Genomic DNA, 18,639 nt, shown 5'->3' with positions numbered 1-18,639 from the left:
AACATCTTTGTGCAGGTTTTTGTGTGGACCTGTTTTTTAAATCCCTTGGGTAAAAACCAAGAAGCATGATTGCTGGATCATAAGGTACAAATATGTTTTTTTGTTTGTTTTGTTTTGTTTTGTTTCTTTTCAAATCCCCAAACTCTCTTCCAAAGTGGCTGCACCATTTTGCATTCTCCTCAGTGGTGTATAAAGAGCTCCTGTAGCTCCACATCCTTGCCAGCAGTTTGTATTGTCAATATTCTGGATTTTGGCCACCCCAATAGATGTACAGCAGTTTCCATCTCTCTCTCTCTCTTTCTCTGTTTTATTCATGATCATATTTCAAACACCTAAAACGGTGTCTGATCCATCATAAGTACACAATGAATACTTGCTGATTAAAGGAATGATTTGTATGCTGACCCTCTACTCAGTTGTCATCCAAGGAAAAAGTGAGGAGGAAAAAGAGAAAGAAAATGCAGTGAAGATCGAAGTCAGTTGTCGTGGTTGATCCTTTGTAGACTTTTCCTACAATGACCCTTGTTGTCAGGTGGTCTTGCATATTTGCCACCCTACACTCAGCAATTAACAAAATTCTATAGAGGGAGTTCATGCAATCCACACAGACAGCCTCCAGGCATGAGTTTGCAGAAGAGATCCAAATCACAAGTCAGGGAATGGCAAAATATTTTTCTGGTTAGAATTCACAAAATATTCTTCATTGCATTTTTTTGGATGCTGTATCTCATGTAACAAGATTTACTGGAAGTTGTGTAGATTGTTTGGAACCTAAAACTGGCTAACCCAAAGATGTACATCCAAAGAAGTCTATGCTTCTTCTGTCTAGAATATTTTGTGGTTAGTTATTTTAAGCTACAGATTGTACCTGTTAATAAAACAAGAATGTACCTGGGCTTTTTAGAAAGCTTTCCATCATTTAGATAAAAGCACTTTGTAACATAGTAGTTTATACTATCAGCCCCTCCCCCATTTGGACAAGAAAGAAAATTTGGATCTTCTACAGGCCATCCACAGGCAGTGAGGAGGAGAGATGCTATGCCAGAGGCACACACACCTTGGCACTAGATTTTCCATGTCTGTACGCCTATGCAGGGAAAGTCGGGGAAAGGAGAAACATCTTCTCCAAAAGTAGTGTTTTTGTACTACAGTTTCTTCTAAAGATCATGGGAGGTGAGAATAAAGAAGATACTAACATTTGAGATTTTACCCTTCTGAATTTATTCACCTTTAGAGTCTATGCTGTCAACAATTGCCTAAGTTATCTTTCTCTTCTGTGGTAATCGACCTTTTTTACTTTAACATGTATTTCCTTGCACTTAACTTTGACTTATACTAAAAATTCCAAGCTTATCTTTCCTAGCCCAATCCTTAATACAGAGAGAAGTGTTTTATTTTTAGGAAAAAAAAAGTTCCTCCCTCAATAAATTGTTTTCTACACTATGTCTCCCTAGACACTCAAAAACATTAATTTAAAAAAGAACAACAGAAATGACCCTTTGTTCTTAATTGTATACATTTACCCTTCCATTAAACCAGTGAATCAAAGGAGCGAGGTTTATTGAGAATGAAAAGGTATTAGTTTCATATCTCAAAAATATGATCCCGATTGTATTAACAACAAAGAAAATATGTGGAAAAAGGATAAAATCTAAGTGATTATATAAAGAACTATATACATGCAAAAATTTGGAGAGGGTTGCTATAAAATGTGGACAGTAGGATGAATTATCAAGGAAGAGTACCATAAAATAAATAAATTGAAAAGATAAAATCTGAAAAAGCAAACAAGAATTAGGAGCAACTTGCAGAAGTCATAAAAGGAAATAGAAAACTATTATTTTAAAGTGCCAGAGTCGGATGTTATTGCAATTTTAAAAGTCAAGAAGTATGTAAATTTTGGCAGCAAGTTTGCAATGCCAGCTCCTCATAAAATTCTTTTAACAGTTCCACAAGTTCTATAGGTTAGCATAGAACAAAAATATAAATTAATGAGAAGCATATACAATCACTTTCAGATCTGTTATACAGTATCTTCCTAGTCAGTATTTTTGTTTTGGTTTGGACTGTATTAAAGGCCCTATTATTTCTGGTATACAGATTGTATATACTTCATGTCGTGTACAGATTGTGTATACAGGATGTTCATACTTGACTGTCACTCCACTTACACAGGTGAGCACTGAACCTCGACTTGGGCAGTTTCAGTTGCAATGTAGAACTTTAGATATCATGTACTTATTTTTAAAAAGTGACTTATTATTTGTACTGGGAACAAAACTGAATGAGATGAATGGCTCATATAGCTTAATTTCTCAAATTAAAACTTTATATAACCACATTCAGTTGTTTCCATCATTCACAGAGACATCCTAATACATTAAAAATGATTACAATCAGTAAGGCAGCTAATATTTTCACAATATATAAGACAGCTTCTTAAATATAAGATAGCTTTGTTCTAGGAATCTAAACTGCAATTAAGGAAGTTAATACTCTGGGTCTTTAAAAATGCCTATACTGTCTTTATGCTTTTTAAAACTCAACATAAATCTTTAAGACTTTCATATGGTTGGAATTTAATTTTACACAGCAATATCTATTGCCTCTCAGAGTTGAGCACATCCCCAATCTTTGATACTGTGATGATACATTCAAGACATATTAAATTCCAACGGGAACATCAAAACCTTTCTGATGGTTTGGCAAATTGCCTGAAATGTGGTGGACCAGTTCTATGAGTTCACGTATGATTGGAACGTACACACACAACTAATTTTTAAATAGACTCCCAACAGTTTGAATTTTAATGTGTCAATACCCAAACTCAGCTTTGAGTATGTTCTGACGTTTTAGTAGGTACCAAAAGAAAGAAACAAGGATGCTAAGCTGACTTTCACAAATGAGACTTCTTCAGTCACTCCAATAAGAATAACTTAACCATCTCTTTTGCCTGAATATTTATCTACTGGTAAGTGGCAAATTTGATACATGTGTGACAGGAAGAGAAATAATTTGAATGACCAAAACAGTTATAAATCTCCTCTGCTACATACCAAGAAAAAAGTAAATGATAAATGAGTAACAACGTGAATAACCTGTAAGAATTTGGAGAGAGCCAGTTCTAATCATCCTATAAACAAGTGTTTAAAAGGAAGATTTATTAAGCAACAGATTTAGTGTTGAAAGAGAATTTTGGAAGATGATTCCACTAATAGAAGATTATCACTGAAGAACATTTAAAGGAATCAAATGGGGCCAAAGGGATTAAACACTCATGATTGGATTAAAGAACCTCCTTGGTTTAAGTGCTTTTGGTTGCTTCAGTCTGAAGAGAGGCATGGTACCAAAGAGGAGGAAATACAAACTTGAGAGGTTAAATTGTTATGATAGCACCAGACAATCGTGCTTTCACTGAGATTACATTACCTGTAACAGGAACAGGAGTGAAAAGTGACAATCTTGCACTAATAGCCTGTGGATCTGGAAAGCCATAGTAAGTGGAGAAGACTGGAGAAACAAGGAGTCTGAAACACGGAATGCTTACTATACAGACAATATACAAAGGTTTTGTGTTTAATATAATATTGCATTTTATTTACTTCACATTATTTAAACATTGATTTCCACCTCTGCTTCCTAAATGACTATTGCTGCTTTAAATTAAGAACACTGAAGTTATGGAAATCTTAAGGATAATACATACTGAAAGGAAGTGAATTTGAAAAAAAAAATGTTTTTAAATGTGGTTAGCATTTGTGTATGTAATCTACTGAAAAATAAACTGAAATTTCCCTTGTAACTGCAATCCCTCCTATAAAGGAAAATGTGCTTTTCAAAGACATAATACATGTATTTGATGTGGTACCCATTTGAGATTTAAAATATCTGAGTGTAGCCTCTTTTAGGCTATTTAACTTTCTTCGTATTTCAATTCCCTGCTAGTAAACCAAGGAGGATAATATTTTCACCTCTTGGAAACATTGTAAGGTACATTTTTTTTTTTTTTTGATTCAACTTAATACAAAATGTTCTGAGAAATTTTTTTTTTCATTTGAAAAATGTTCATGTAGTTACTATTTGATTATTCTTTTTTCTTTATGCTTCAAATGCATTTAAATATTTTAATCTACTGGGAAAATGGTAGACGACTTTCATTCCCATCACAGGTCTCAAATTATTCCTTTTCCATTGCATTTCCCTTGTTCACCAAGCTGAATGTTCCCTCTTTATCATTCAAAACTCAACACTGAATTACCTTCTCATGAAGGACACGCCTCATGCAAAACTTTTGAACGTATATGTAGGAACAGGGTTCTGATTTATGGACAGTTCTTAAGCTTTACTTTAATTTTCCTTTTATTTTCATTGACAGCAAAATTTTCTGGAGAGTACAATCAAGATAGTGTATTCATAGAAATAACAACAGAAGCTTGGTCATAAATGAGAACAGTCATAATAACGATCTCCTTCACCAAGGCATTCCACACAGAGAGATAACAGCACAATAATTAAAGAATTTGTCGTTCATCACACAACAGATACAAAAGAATTGCAATAACAAAATCATAATTTTAAAAAACGTTCTTATACTAAAAATAAAAGCAAAAATATGAGATCATGCACTGGAGACAAAAGCTAAAAGTGAATAGTTATAGCAAAAACATTGCAAAACATAAAAATGTTCAAGTATCGTGAGAGGACAGGGGAAGATTCAAACAAAACAGTTTCAGAATAAATCAATTCCATTTACTACCCTAGGAGGGACACTGACACCATGGTCTTTGTCCACAAATACTTTAGGCTGTTAGAATACATACCGTTACCCATTTAAAGGACAGATTCCATTTTCTTGGAGCGTGTCTACTGTTACAAGGATGGAATGAAATGCATTGTTTCCCTTGGTTACAAATAGACACTAATACTTCAGGAGAAATATTCTCGAGTATAGGCCAGTGTGATGCCTTGGAACAGTAGGGGCCTGCGGGGGGGGGGGGGGGGGGGGGGTTGGGAAGCATTGACTCTAGCCCTATTTTTTTCATCATGGTCTGTGAAAGATACTTCATAGTCCTGAAATGAAATTTCACCCCATGTCTCAATTTTGCTGAAATTGAACCATCAGAACTAGCAGAGAGCAGTAAAAATAATAATTAAGTGGCTTGACGTTGTCACTGATGCTTCATTTTTTAAAAAGTATCGAAAAAAGAAACTGGATCACTTAACGAAACTAAGAATTGCATAATGCTTCAGTGGGGTTGTTCATACAGCAACAGCAAATTCTTCCCCCAACAGAACTCATCTACACAGTGCCTTTACACTTTGTGGTCGAAGACTATATCATATTTGAACAGTGGCTACTTTCTACATGATTAGGAAAGACATGTTTGTCATGGGAGTAAAAAAATAAAATTTGTCTGTTAAATTACACATAAATATAAGGTACAAATGTATTTTTAAAATACAGATTAAAATAATCACACTTGCATCGTGTACATACGAAAATACAGTATTCAATATTCAATATACACAGACACATTTATGATAAATGCAACTATTTGGCAATGCCAGTTCTCTCAGGGTTTTCTCTGTCCCCGATTTCCATACACACCGAAACAAGAATGCTTCGCTAGCATCTCCTAGCTCTGGCGAACGTCTTGAAGCAGTTTGTTAATCTCCGCCACCAGCTCGCTGGCATCCATGAGTTCGTGTTTCCCGTCGTTGAGATGGTTGAGCACATTATCAAAATCATCTTCTTCATAGTTTTCGGGGATCTCCTCCATGGCCGGCAGCCACTTGGAAGAAGGCTGCACACTGGAGTGAGTTCCAAGTGGGGGTCCCGAGTTGTTGGCGGGATTCTGAAAATGTGTACTAGCTGCCCAGGCTGCCACGCCTTGCGGGTAACCCGCAGTCTTGGCTGGCAAAGGCGCCTTCCGCCGTTCCAGAGAGTTGGAGCGATCCACCTCGGGACACTCGGAGCAGGTGTCCAGGGAAGGGGGTAGGAGGCGCTGGAACACGCTGCTCATTTCCGAGAGCAGAGAGGACGTGCTGGTGTCCCCGGAGTCCTCCTCGTTTGGGGAGTCCTTCCCAAAGGTGGAGAAACTCTTCTTCTTCTCACCAGAATCTGCAGACTGGGCGTCGTCCTCAAGACTCTGATGGGGGTGCTGCTGCTGCTGGGGTTGTGCTGGGAATTCTTCCCCCGGGATGAACATGTTACTCCTGTAGTCAGAGGACGGCGAGGGCAGAGGAGGCATCCAGCACTGGTCAGAGTGTCCCAGGACCCTGCACTCCTCCGTGCAAAGCCTCATAGCTACACCCAAGGAAGACAACAGGGATTCATCGTCATGCTTAGCATATCTCAAAATGGTAGAAAAGAATGCAAGTTTAGTCTTAAAAAAAATAGGACACCGTTTTAAACTACTACCGTGATGATACCCGTTATTTTACACATTAAATGGACTACAGTTACGGCTTTAATCTGAGTATCAGTTAAATGGACCTCTTTTTTCCCCCCCTGTTTATCAAAGAACAAAAGGAAGATTATGACTCACATACTTCTCAGGATTATTATTTCTGCTACTCAAGTAATGAGAAAATGGATTTATAACTTACACATGAGGATGACTGAAAAGGAGCGAAGGTATGGGTGGTGGGATATTTGCTGGATATAAATTCTAAAATCCTCAGAGCTGTACGGTGAAATCTGTGATTTTGGAATGCCACCAGATTAATTTTTGAGCAACACCTATGAGTAGCCTTCTGGATATTGGGGTCTATCTGACCAACTTTACTTTTAATGGAGGCATTGGGAATATAACAAGCTATCAGGTCATTATACTTAGTAAATTCTCTCAAAGGTATTTTGGATTATTTATTGATTTGTTACTTAAAATAGCAGTGCAAACTGTCCTCAACTACTGGACACCTATAGTTACTCTATTCAGAAGTCTTCTTTTAAAGGTTTGGAATTCAAATAGATGGAAAAGTCATCAAAATGTAAAAAAGAATATAAAAAATCCATTGGTTAGTTCTTCCAGTTGTTTTAATGTCTGATTGGAATTTGAGTGGCCATGCTCATAGAAAATAATAGATGATATTAGAAAAGCAGAAAATAAAGAGGAGAAAAATTTCTAAATTTGACAAAGGCAATAACTAAACTACAATAATAATAATGAAGGAATGCAAATAATAAATGCTATTAGAAAAGCAGAAAATAAAGAGGAGAAAAATTTCTAAATTGACAAGTGCAATAACTAAACTACAATAAAAGGAACGATGAAGGATGCAGAAATGTAAAACATACTTCACAAATCACTTATCTCTTTCAGTGACAATTATGTCTCTTCGGCATCATGATTTTGCTTTAGAGCAAGTGACAATGCAGAAAATGCAAAGTAATTATCTTACATTTGAACGAAACTGGATTGATAATCAACCTTAGCTATCTAGTCAGAGCTTATTCTTTAGATCTGGCTATTTAAGCAAGGTTTCTCTTCTTCCCAAATTATTGCTAAAAAGGATGACACTTGAACAATGTCAAAGCCCTTATCAGGAGAAGCAAGTAGTGTCTTGTGTTTATTGTTGTATCCCTAGCATCAGGTAAAATGTCTGCATGGAATAAGAATGCACTATGTATTTTCTAATCATCAGGGAAATGCAAATCCAAACCACAATGAGATATCACTTCAAATCTGTCAGGATAACTACTACAAAAAAAATAATAACAAGTGTCGGCAAGGATGTGGAGAAATTCGAATACTTGTCCACTATTGCTAAGAACACAAAATGGTGCAGTCACTATGGAAAACAATATGGAAGTTCTTCAAAAAATCACAAGGATAACTATCATATTATCCAGCAGACCCACTTCTGAATACTTATCCAAAAGAATCGAATTCAGGATCTCAAAGAGCTATTAACACTCCCTTGTTCACCGCAGCACTATTCACGATAGCCACCTTGGGAAGACAACCCGAATGCCTACCAGCAGATGAATGGATAAAGAAAACACAGTATTTGCATACAGTGGAATATTATTGAGCCTTAAAAAAAGAAGGAAATTCTGCAATATGTGACAACATGGATGAACCTTGAGGACATTCTACTTAGTGAAATAAACCAGCCATAGGACAAATATGGCATGATTCCATGTATATAAGGTGTCTAAAATGAACAAATATATAGAATCCAAGAGTGAAATGGTGTTTGCTAAAAGGTGCATGTGCAGGGGGGTGAGAAAATGGGGAACTGCCAAACAATGGGCATAAAGTTTTGGTTGACCATAATGAAAAAGTTCTAGAGATCTGCTATACAACATTGTACCTATAGTTAAGAATGCTGTATTCTACAATTAAATATTTTTAAGAGGGTACGTCTCATGTTAAGTGTTCTTATGCAGTAAAATAAAATTTTAAAAAAGATTGATATGCAGAAAAAGAAAGGCGAAGAGTAAATGTTTCCTCTCAGAAAAAAAGAGAAATAAAGGACTTTGTTAAAAGGGGTGGAAGTCCCTCCCCTTCACCACTAAACCTTCGAGATAATTTGGTTTTATACCTCATCAATTCTGGACCTCATTCCTTAACAGAGAAGGGATAATCTGTGGAACAAAATCGAGAACAAGTGTTCTGAAGGAGAAAAAGGTCTGATTGGTAGGAAAACTAGAAATACATAGAAAGTAGAAAAAATGCAGAAACAGCAGAACTAACTATGGGTAAAAGGAAGGGCAAACACCCAGAATCCTTGTGTGATTTTGCCATGAAGAAAGCATACTCTTTCAGCATATCATTTCCTATTTAAATTTAAATAAAGATGGATGATTTAAGAAGAAAAGCATGTTTAGATTTACTGACGGCATGGCATGCATTTTTACTGCTGAGAAATAATTACTATTGTTCATCATTTATGTGGACAAAACCAAAAGGAGTTGAAAGTAACTGGAATGCCTTAATAGCACTGAGGTTTTCTCAGCAGTGAAATAGCTATCAAAGTGGTAATGAAGTTTTTTCCCTAATTCCCTGGGTCTCTGAAAATGGAAAGGAGACCCGTCTCTCTTGTCTTACACGCATCCTGTTGGAAGGACCGGAAACAGGTCTGATGATACCTTTCATTTGTTTTCTGGCCTTTGACCCTGTGGGAAGGACTTAATTTTTTGATTATTTGATTGTCTTTGTTTTCTTTTAATATTTAATGACAGTGGGGGAAAACGGAAAAATTACATAGGCTTCTAAGAATCCCGAGTATGATCAACTTTCTAGAGACCCGAATATAATGAACATGCAACCAAAAATACAATCTGGATGATTCAAATGATGGTATATGTCCACAGGTAATTTTGTTTACAGGAATTTTTTAAAACAGGGAATGCCATTTTAATGAAACAATAAATAAATGGAACCCTGAGTATTAAATAATACATTAACATAATTTTTTTAAATTCAGAAAATAGGAAAAATTGAAGAAGACAGGCTAATAGAGAGAATATTGGCAAAAATAGAGATAAGAAGGTAGTGGCACAGAATAGATCATTTCTGTTTTAGTGATATGCTCAACCTTTTCCCTGGAGACCCAACTATTTAAAAACATTCTCAGTGTACATATAATTCAGAGCCACAGAGGTCTCATACCACACCCAGTAAGTCAGAACTTACTGGCAAGTGGTGCATATGGCTAATCTTTCTGTCTCTCCTTGAAACCTGCCAGGTGGTTACATTTCCCCTGGGAAGGGGAAGGCTTGAGGGAGCAGACAACTCTTCTTTCCCACTATATGTCTTCCAATTTTGTGACTTACTATACTTTTTAGGTAGGACTCGACGTAAGAAGAAGAAACGAAAAGTAGGTGCCAAACTTCCATCAAGTCATGAGTTACTGAATAACCAATCAGTTATCTAGTCAGAGCCTGCCATATGTGGAGTGCCATGATAGATCCTTGTCCTCAAATGGTTTCAGATCTAGTTCTGAGTCTAGTGTAAGAAATGAGGCTCCAGATGCCCAGTTTAAGTGCCAGCCTATATGATGCTAAAGGCATGTCAAGAAAAGGAAAAAAAAGAGGCAAAGCGGAGACTAAAGTAGTTAAAGACACAAACTGTGAGAGATGAACAGGATTCGGATAGACACAGTGAAGAGAAGTCAGTTGGTTTTTTTTTTTTTTTTTTTCAGATAGAAAGGCAACATGAACAAAGGATGGACGTGGAAAGATGGTTCTGACTATTGCAAAAGATACGAAACAGCCCAAAATGAGAGTTAATAAGTCAGGAGTGGATTTTATTGGCCTTGGAATGCCAAGGGAAGTAGTTTTATTAGGTGTTGCTGGGCAACAAAAGTCAATAACTGACTTTAAACCAAAAAAACTTTAAATTAAAATGTTCTGAAAAAGTTGTTCAAGCTGCATAAGAGAAATATTTGACAAAGGGAGGAGGTGCTAGAGAGTGAACCTCAGCTTGTATGCTGGGCCAGTAAACGGGCCCTGGAAGAATAGCCAGGACCCGGATACCAGCCATGACGATGGACAGAACTTGGAATTAGAGAGAAATGTCGGAGTAAAGTAATCACCAATGGCAGATTAATGAAAAGTGGAATGAGCTTGGCAAAGGAGTTTCACAAGAAACAAAATCAAAAGGCCTTTATAAATCACACTGGTGCCGCTAAGACATTGGAAAAATGGAGATTCTGCAAGTAGTTCAAGATTTTGCACTGTAGCGCAAAGTTGAATGAGTAAGGAAGAAAGCATGTTGACAAACATGAGCTAACGGACAAGAATGCTTGCTGATTTTACTGCTCAGAATGCAGGATATTTCTGTGGGAATTAATAGAATGAATGACCAGAAATGACCTTGTTGGCAGGCAATGCAACATAACATAATCTATATTTGATCACAGTTTAATGCAGAAAACCAGTTGGAATAAGACACTTAAGTCCTAAAAATACACATGCTTTCAAAAACTGCACTGATTTCTGTTAATGGCATTCAGATGTGGACTTACATTTTTTTTTTTTTCCTACTTGGCCTGTTTCCTGGGAATATAAGTTTACAAAGCATGAGCTGCCAGAAAGAATAATAAACCAGAAAATGGGTGAAGTATCATCAGAAGGATGGTCATAATTAAAGTAGCTCTGCACAGATACTCAGTATACATGTAACTTTCTACACCAGCCAGACATGAAGAAAGCTTAAAATATTTTATAAGTCACTGGGAATATCCTGGTGCTCTATGCCACCTGAATGCTTTCCCCCCATGGAGGCAGGTAGATAGTAAGAAAGAAATGTATCTACAGTGAAACAACATCATACACCAGCAATATAACTCTCCCACCACACGCCCAGAGTAAGTATGACTGTGCAAATATGGAATGTTTTGAAAGGGTTGTCTGTATATTGAGCGGTATCATTGTTGATAATATAAAAGCCAAACTCCTAACTTTGAACGAAATGTTAACTTAGAAGGAGCCTAAAGCCACTCACTAAATAAGACTCACTATTACCTAGACTGTATATCTACCCATTGTTTCCTCAATGTCTTTATTAACATGCATTTTTATTTTATTTTTTAATGCAAGCATTAGATAATTCTCCTGCCATGAACATGTCTGGTGTTGGTAACTTTGAAAGAATGAAAGAGAAGTCCTGCCTTTTTCTAAAACAGGTCAGCTAATATAATTATACAATTTCAGAATTCAAAAGGACTTTAGATATCATTTAGGCCCACAAATAGAAAAGTTATCTCAATAGGGAAAGTTATTTTCCTCTTAGCTATATCAATAAATTATAATTTCAGGGGCGCCTGGTGGGGGGGAGGTCCGTTGGGTAAGTTTCTGACTTCGGCTCAGGTCATTATCCCACAGTTTGTGGGTTCGAGCCCCACATTGGGCCTAGAGACTGCTTCAGATTCTGTGTCTCCCTCTCTCTCTGCCCCTCCCCCACTCACCCGTCTCTCTGTCTCTCTGTCTCTCTCTCTCTCTAATAAATAGTTAATTTTTTTAAATTTAAATGAATAGGTTTCACACAATTTAAAAAGAACTTACATAATGAAATACTGATGTTATGCCCACTGTACCACTTTTCATTTGAGAAATCACATTATTCAACATTGAGGACCAATATTCAAAATAAGGGTTCCATCAACATCATGGAACCATAGAAATTTAGCCAGCCAGCCCTTTCCTTTCATTGGTAAAAATAATAAAACTGATTCTCTTTGAGCAAGTTTTCTGAGGCTGTATGTATCCCACTGGATTTTCAGAGATTCATTTTCTTCCTTGAAATAGGGAGTCTCTGAATGAAACAAAGAAACAAAGACACCACTGTGCAAATATTGGTTCTTATGTACATTGTAGCCCTAATGCCAGCAGAAGTCCTTTCCACACACTCATCCTGCCACAGATACGATATCTATGACTGTAATAACATAATGAAATAGGCAGCATTTAATCACTTCGTAGAGGATCGTTAGACTTCAGAATATAGGAATAAATCCATTACTAAACTTATTTTTTAAAAACCTGTTGCTTCATTACTCTTAATAGGTTGGTATTTAAGAGTATGGGATTGGTTCAAATCTCACCTCTACCATGTACAAACTGCCTGATTTGGGATACATTTTTGGATGGAACTCAGATGGCAATTAGTTTTGCTCTGCCTTTCTTTATCAAATGGCAGGCACTTGATTAACACTCAGCTGATCAAATTCAGTGGAGTTTAGGAATGTAAGTAGCCAGGGCGACGTTTTTATGTGTTCCTAAGAGTCGATTGAATATTACTGTCTCTGGTAACGGGGTTGCTGCAGTGATGTAGTCAGTGTTTACCCAGTTGGTTCAGACAGGTTCTACTGCACAGTCAGAGAGGGGGGACTCTACGGAAAACATGGCTTTTAACTTCCCAGGGTCTCCTCCATCTGGCTACAGACTTAACATTTCCCTTGTAAACGCGTGTGCCTCTTCAACTACCGTGCGGATAGGAAATGAACGGTGGCAAAAATATTCTGTGCTTCCCACCTACAAAGCTGCATTCTTTGTCTTATTTTTGGTGATTGAAATGTACCATTCCCTAGTGTATTTTAATCTCTGATTCTGTGAGTGGGTTCCCATCACAGGAAATTTGTGTCTTCCAAATTATAGCCCAGTTCACCACCATGCACCAAAACAGGCCATTTGAATAACAACAACCACCCAGTAATTTCATAGAGTTGCTCAAGAGTATCCTGTGGCAGCACTGGATGGGGGCAGGGAGAGGAAAGAAATAGTGTGGCTCTCTATCCCCCTCTCCCCACTCCTTCCTTCTTGTCCTGCTCCGCTCTCATGCTTACCCCTCCTCCACCAACTGCCGTGTCTGAAGTTTAAGAAAATAATTCTGAGGGGCTCCAGGTCATGTTCAATGCTAATAGTGTACAGATGACAGATACTTCAGTGCAAAGGACAAAGAAAAATGTAAGCATGGGAGAAACTGTGCACTCCATGGGTGTAACAGATCTGAAAGTAAGAATTTACCATCTATCACCACCCTCTTACCTGCTGGAATTCTTCCATCTGTAAGGAACAGGTCACTGAATCCTTCACCCAGCAGCCTGTCTATTGGTGAATCTCGCCCCAAATCATAATCACTGTCTCCTGCTTCACTGTCACCACGGCCACTGTCTTTCAAGCTAAATTTGTCCATGTCTTGGAGGGCATATCTAGAAAGATAAATCAGGGAAAGTATGGTTTTTACTCTTTAGCATTCACGCCATTAGAGACTCAATAGGTAACAGGGGGATAATTCATACCTATAACTCCTGGAGTATTTGTTTCCTCGAAAACTTGGCCTTGGTTGATATTGCCCCTGGTGAAGCATTGAAAGAAGCTGGGAGACCTGCTGGAAACCAAACACACAGAACTGATTTCTGGAAACAAACCCCCTAATACTCACGAGCTTAAGCAAGGAAAAGCAGTTGCTCACTGCTTTTCATCCTGATGAATTGAACATGTTATCTCTGTTTTAAAGATTTACACATGCTGGAATGTGGCAGATGATGCAGCCAGGCACCACACACAACTGAATACATCCCGGAGAGGCTTGAATGATCTCATACACTGCTTTTTTTTTTTTTTTTTTTTTTTTTTTTTTTTGAAAGAGAACTCCTTTATAAATAATAGACTGAGTTCCTTTATGTTTTAGTTCAGGTTAAAGAGATCCATTATAAAAATACATGGAAAATATTGTAAGATGCAACAATCTAGCACATGCAGTTAAAATAAGGTCAGAAAAAATTCAAAAGTTGAACAAATACAACATGCATTCAGATGGGATTCTGGAGGCCTCGGGTTTTTGCTGGTGCTGTTGTTGTTATCTTTTTTTTTTTTTTTTTTTTTTTTTTTTTCTGAGTAGAAGCCACAACTGTGAGAATGAAACAAGTCCCTTTATTTGTGGCTTCCAGTATCTTAATCTGGGAAGGAAGGGTATTCTAATTAGATAGTCATTTGGGAGATTCACATTTATTTTTCAATACTATGCATCATACATGCAAGCCCATTCTTTAAGAAAAACAGAACAGCATGCTAAACTATGCATACTTGCTACATACAGGTGATGTACCTTGTATCCCATTTAATTCGGATATTGTTAGTATTGTTTACTGCTTAAAGGAGACACTTAAGAACTAGCACATACACAACCTCTGCACACTAGCAGCTGACCGTGTCAGTGAGTTGGTACAGAGTGCGATCTTACCTCAACGGCAGGAGTGGCATGGGTGAGTTCTAGTGAGAAATTCTCTGGCACGTGGTTGGATGAGATTGTCACCAAACTGTTGAGGGACTGGTGACTGTGGTGACTCTGCCGGCTGCCCATCTGCCCTCTTTCCAAGGTGGGGGATGAGGATGGAGACGATCTGTGATGAGATCTGATGGGCAGAGTGCCATTCATCGTAGGCACCAATGTGATGTCCCCTTTGTGAATCTGCCTGGATGGCCTTTTTGGGTGGTGCTGGTAAGTGGATTCTGCTACCCTGCAGTTGTAGGATCTAGTGTCTTTCTTTTCTCGGTTACACCTCGTTGCAAACAGCACCATGATAACCAACAACACTGCACAAATTGCTCCTAAGGAAATAATTATAACCATGGAGACATCCAAAGATGCCTGGCTGACTGAGGTCATTGCTGTACTTGTCACTGACTCTGCATATTCAAAGATCGTACACTTCAGAAGGACTTTGGTATGCAGCTGGGGATTGCCTTTGTCCTGGATGATGACTGAGAGCTCCCACTCGGTGTAGGAAACAGATTCCATGCTTACGTTGGTATGGATGTCACATGATCGTGGATCAATTAAAAAGATATTCTCCTCATTGCCTGCTATTATGGAGCAGCTGAGTTCAGCATTCACACCAGAGTCTCTGTCAATTGCCCTTATTCTTGTGACATGAAAGCCACTTTCAGCCCCTTTGGGGATGGAGATTTCTGCAGTATTATTGCGCAGAGCAGGCCCAATAACCACAGGGACGTTGTCATTTTCATCAATGATGGTGAGCACAACTGTGGTATTGCTTACTAGTTGCTTTGGACTTCCTCCGTCTCTTGCTTCAACCACGAAAGTGATCTGACTCACTTCCTCATGATCAAAGATTCTGAGGGCATAGATGGCTCCATTAGATGGGTCAATGGTGACATAGGTAGTTATGGAACTGCCCAGGATAAAACTCTCCAAAATGGTATATGTAACTTGCCCATTTTCTCCAAGATCAGGATCTGTGGCCGTAACGGTGGTGATATATGCCCCTGGCGAGTTATTCTCTGAGATTGCAAATTCATATCGACTTCTCTGGAAGTGGGGTGGATTGTCATTTATATCATTGATCTGAACAGTAAAATGTTTTACTGAAGAAAGACTGGGTGTCCCCTTGTCCTCAGCGATTACAGTCAAACTGTATTCAGATCTCTTTTCTCTATCCAGTGTGGCATTTGTCAAGATTAAATAATTGTTTTCATAAGTCTTCTGAAGTTTAAAGTGACCATGTCCGTGAAGCTTACAAACTATTTCTCCATTCAGCCCAGAATCCTTGTCCTGAACCCTGACCAAAGCAACAAATGTGTCAATGGGATCCCCCTCAAAAATATAAGATATTTCTTCTTTTCCAGGGGACATGAGGTTTATGTTGATTTCAGGTTTATTGTCATTAACATCCACAACCTTGATTATAATTTTGCAGTGAGCTGGGATTGAATTTGGGCCCAAATCTTGAGCCTGAACATCAATCTCATAGGATTTGGTGATTTCATAATCCACTTGCTTGAAAAGAGTCAAATGTCCTTTTTCTGAGTCAATTTTAAAAGTCTCTATAATTTTGGGAGACACATGACTGCTGAAGGAATATACAATTTTCCCATTAGCGCCCTCATCTGGATCTGTGGCATTCAGGTCAAGGAGCAAAGTGCCAACGGGGGAGTTTTCTAAGAGTTGTATTACATAAGACTGCTGCTCAAAAGCAGGGCTGTTGTCGTTGGAGTCGGAAATGCTTATTTTTAGTATGGATGAGCCAGACCTCTGAGGCACCCCCATGTCTGAGGCAGTGAGCTGAAGCTCATAGCTTGACTTCAGCTCGCGATCCAGCTCTCTGACCACTATGAGTTCTGCATACTTGGCTCCATCGGTCCTGGTGCGAACCTCAATACTGAAAAAATCATTGGCAGAGAGAGAGTAGGTGTGGAGGGAATTTTCCCCAACATCTGGATCAAATGCACTGTCCAGGGGGATGCGCGTCCCCACGGCCGCGCTCTCGGATATCTCAATAGGTATGACAGATCTTGAGAACTGGGGAGCATTGTCATTGATATCCAGCACTTCGACTTCAATATGGAAAAGCTGCAGATGCTCGGTGGGTAGAGTGATCACATCAAACTCTATGGAGCAGTTCAAGTTTTTCTGGCACAGTTGTTCGCGGTCGATTTTAGCCCCTATGCTGATTTCTCCGTTATCCTCATTTACTACAAGGAGAGGAGAATTCCCCCTTTGCATGGCTCGGAAACGAACGGTGGAAGGATTAGGTAGCTTAACTAAAACATCAGCCACATCCTCTGATAGTCTTGCAATCACTGATCCAACCCTCTGCTCCTCATAAATCCTGTATTTCAAATTCTTGCCCAGCACATCGCAGTTGAAAGACACCGTCAGGAGTGCAAAAACAAATCTAAAGTGCATTTTAGCATTCATTTGGCACCTCGGTCAGTTTGGGAGACTCCTCACACAGACCAAGTTAAAACAGCAAAGCAATTCCCCTCAACTTCCTTTGGCAACTTAAAGCTAAGCTACGTTTGGTACTTGCCACTTGAAAGCGTCTCTTAATAACACAGCACAGCAATTAACAGCTCGCAAACTTTTGGTTTATACACACCGTGTCACGACTCGCAGCTCTTGTCGGCGCGGAGTCCGAGCCTTGCATTTGTCCTCTCCGCAGGCAGAAGAGGGTCACCTCCGCGCTTCCCTCCTTGTGTTGTCGGAATCCATCGATTGCAGGGTGCCGGCAGAGGCTGCAGTGAATCTTTCTCCAGCGATGCTCTCTCCCTTTCTCCGCGCGGCTGCAGACTAAACACCCGTGATTGCTGACTCCAGTCTAAAATCTGTACAACTTCACTCCAACTCAGACAAAGCTCTCTTGCGCGGCGTGTGTTGAATCGCTTCCAGCCAATCAGCGTGCTTCCAAATCAAAAGCTGATGGTGTCCCCAAAGCGAGGGCGGTCGCCGAGAGTGGAGGGTGGAGAGGGAGAGCGAGCGGCGAGGAGGAAGGCGGGGGCTTGGGGCGGGCGGGGGGTGGGGGGGGCGCGGCTGGGAGAGCCGGGAGGAGGGCCGGTTGGGGGCTGGGGGAGGAGGATGGGAGCCGCTCCTTCGCTCCGCTCCTCCCTTCCTCCTCCCCACGCCCCCCTCCTCCTCCCAGTCTACTGCATTCACTTTCTCTGAGCGTGCCACGACAAAGGGGAGCAAATTACAGAAGAAAAACTTTAAATCAACTTCTGGTCGCCTTTATTTAGTTGGCATCTTAAATTGTTCTGGTTTTCTTAATTGCCCTTTCTTCTTCCGCAAACATGTAATCATCTTGCTTTTCATAGTCTTTAAGTACTGGTTTAACTTGAAATACCTCTAAGTGCATTTTGTTGGTGAAGGAATTTAATAAAATTTGAAAACTTGCTTCTAATTATGCTTCTCAGCCCGCCCCCTTCCCCTCCCCCTCTGTAAATGCTTGGGTCTTTCTCCTGTGAGCACAGGCAGATTTTCTTGGGGCTCTGTTTTAAAGAACAGAACAAGTAAGGAGGTTTCATTTTCTGGTTTTCTTTCATCTTTATTCTTTGAAGATAAGAAAAGGGCTATTTTCCACTCTTGAATTCTCTTAATTAGCAAGATTTAAAGGAACACCTTAGGATTTGAAACTAATTACCGATATAGTTCTACCATCTATCACTTTTTTCTTTGAGTTGGGGCAAAATTGGCTATGATATTTCTTTGTCTTGTACTTCAAAAAATCCTATTTGCCTTCAGTAAAAGACATTTCATGCTTTAGCATGCCAGTTTCTACCAAAAGATTTTCTCTATACATGGTGAGCCTTCACAATGTAGACTGGGAGGGACCTGGACCCTGTAGTTTATAAGTCAAATTTTTATAATATATGCATTATTTATGAAA

General features: G+C 39.0%; 1 protein-coding gene across 2 annotated transcripts; it reads right to left on the bottom strand.

The window, feature by feature from the left end:
- Positions 1 to 4,997: 4,997 nt before the first annotated feature.
- PCDH18 (protocadherin 18) lies at positions 4,998 to 17,336 on the bottom strand. Of its 2 annotated transcripts, none has more exons than XM_007091801.2 (4): positions 14,697 to 17,336; positions 13,753 to 13,841; positions 13,499 to 13,662; positions 4,998 to 6,307 (listed from the first exon to the last, which is right to left on the bottom strand). In XM_007091801.2, exons 1-4 carry the CDS (start codon positions 17,172 to 17,174, stop codon positions 5,637 to 5,639), a joined length of 3,402 nt encoding a protein of 1,133 aa, XP_007091863.1. In that variant the 5' UTR covers positions 17,175 to 17,336; the 3' UTR covers positions 4,998 to 5,636. The 2 variants fall into 2 exon arrangements, with proteins under 2 accessions (XP_007091863.1, XP_007091864.1); XM_007091802.2 differs by having other exon boundaries at positions 13,753 to 13,838.
- Between the last annotated feature and the right edge of the window lie 1,303 nt (positions 17,337 to 18,639).

This window comes from Panthera tigris, chromosome B1 (genome assembly GCF_018350195.1).
Source record: "Panthera tigris isolate Pti1 chromosome B1, P.tigris_Pti1_mat1.1, whole genome shotgun sequence".
Lineage (NCBI taxonomy): Eukaryota > Metazoa > Chordata > Mammalia > Carnivora > Felidae > Panthera > Panthera tigris.
Note: the sequence above shows the minus strand (reverse complement) of the source record. Positions and strands in the feature narration are given on the sequence as shown.

Bases quoted from the DNA above. Each gene is read 5' to 3' on its own strand.
- PCDH18 (XM_007091801.2), bottom strand. From the start codon at position 17,174: ATGAATGCTAAAATGCACTTTAGATTTGTTTTTGCACTCCTGACGGTG. The intron at 13,842-14,696 runs GTAAGATCGCAC...TTTGGTTTCCAG, and splicing joins ATGCCACTCCTGCCGTTGAG to CAGGTCTCCCAGCTTCTTTC. The intron at 13,663-13,752 runs GTATGAATTATC...TTATCTTTCTAG, and splicing joins AAATACTCCAGGAGTTATAG to ATATGCCCTCCAAGACATGG.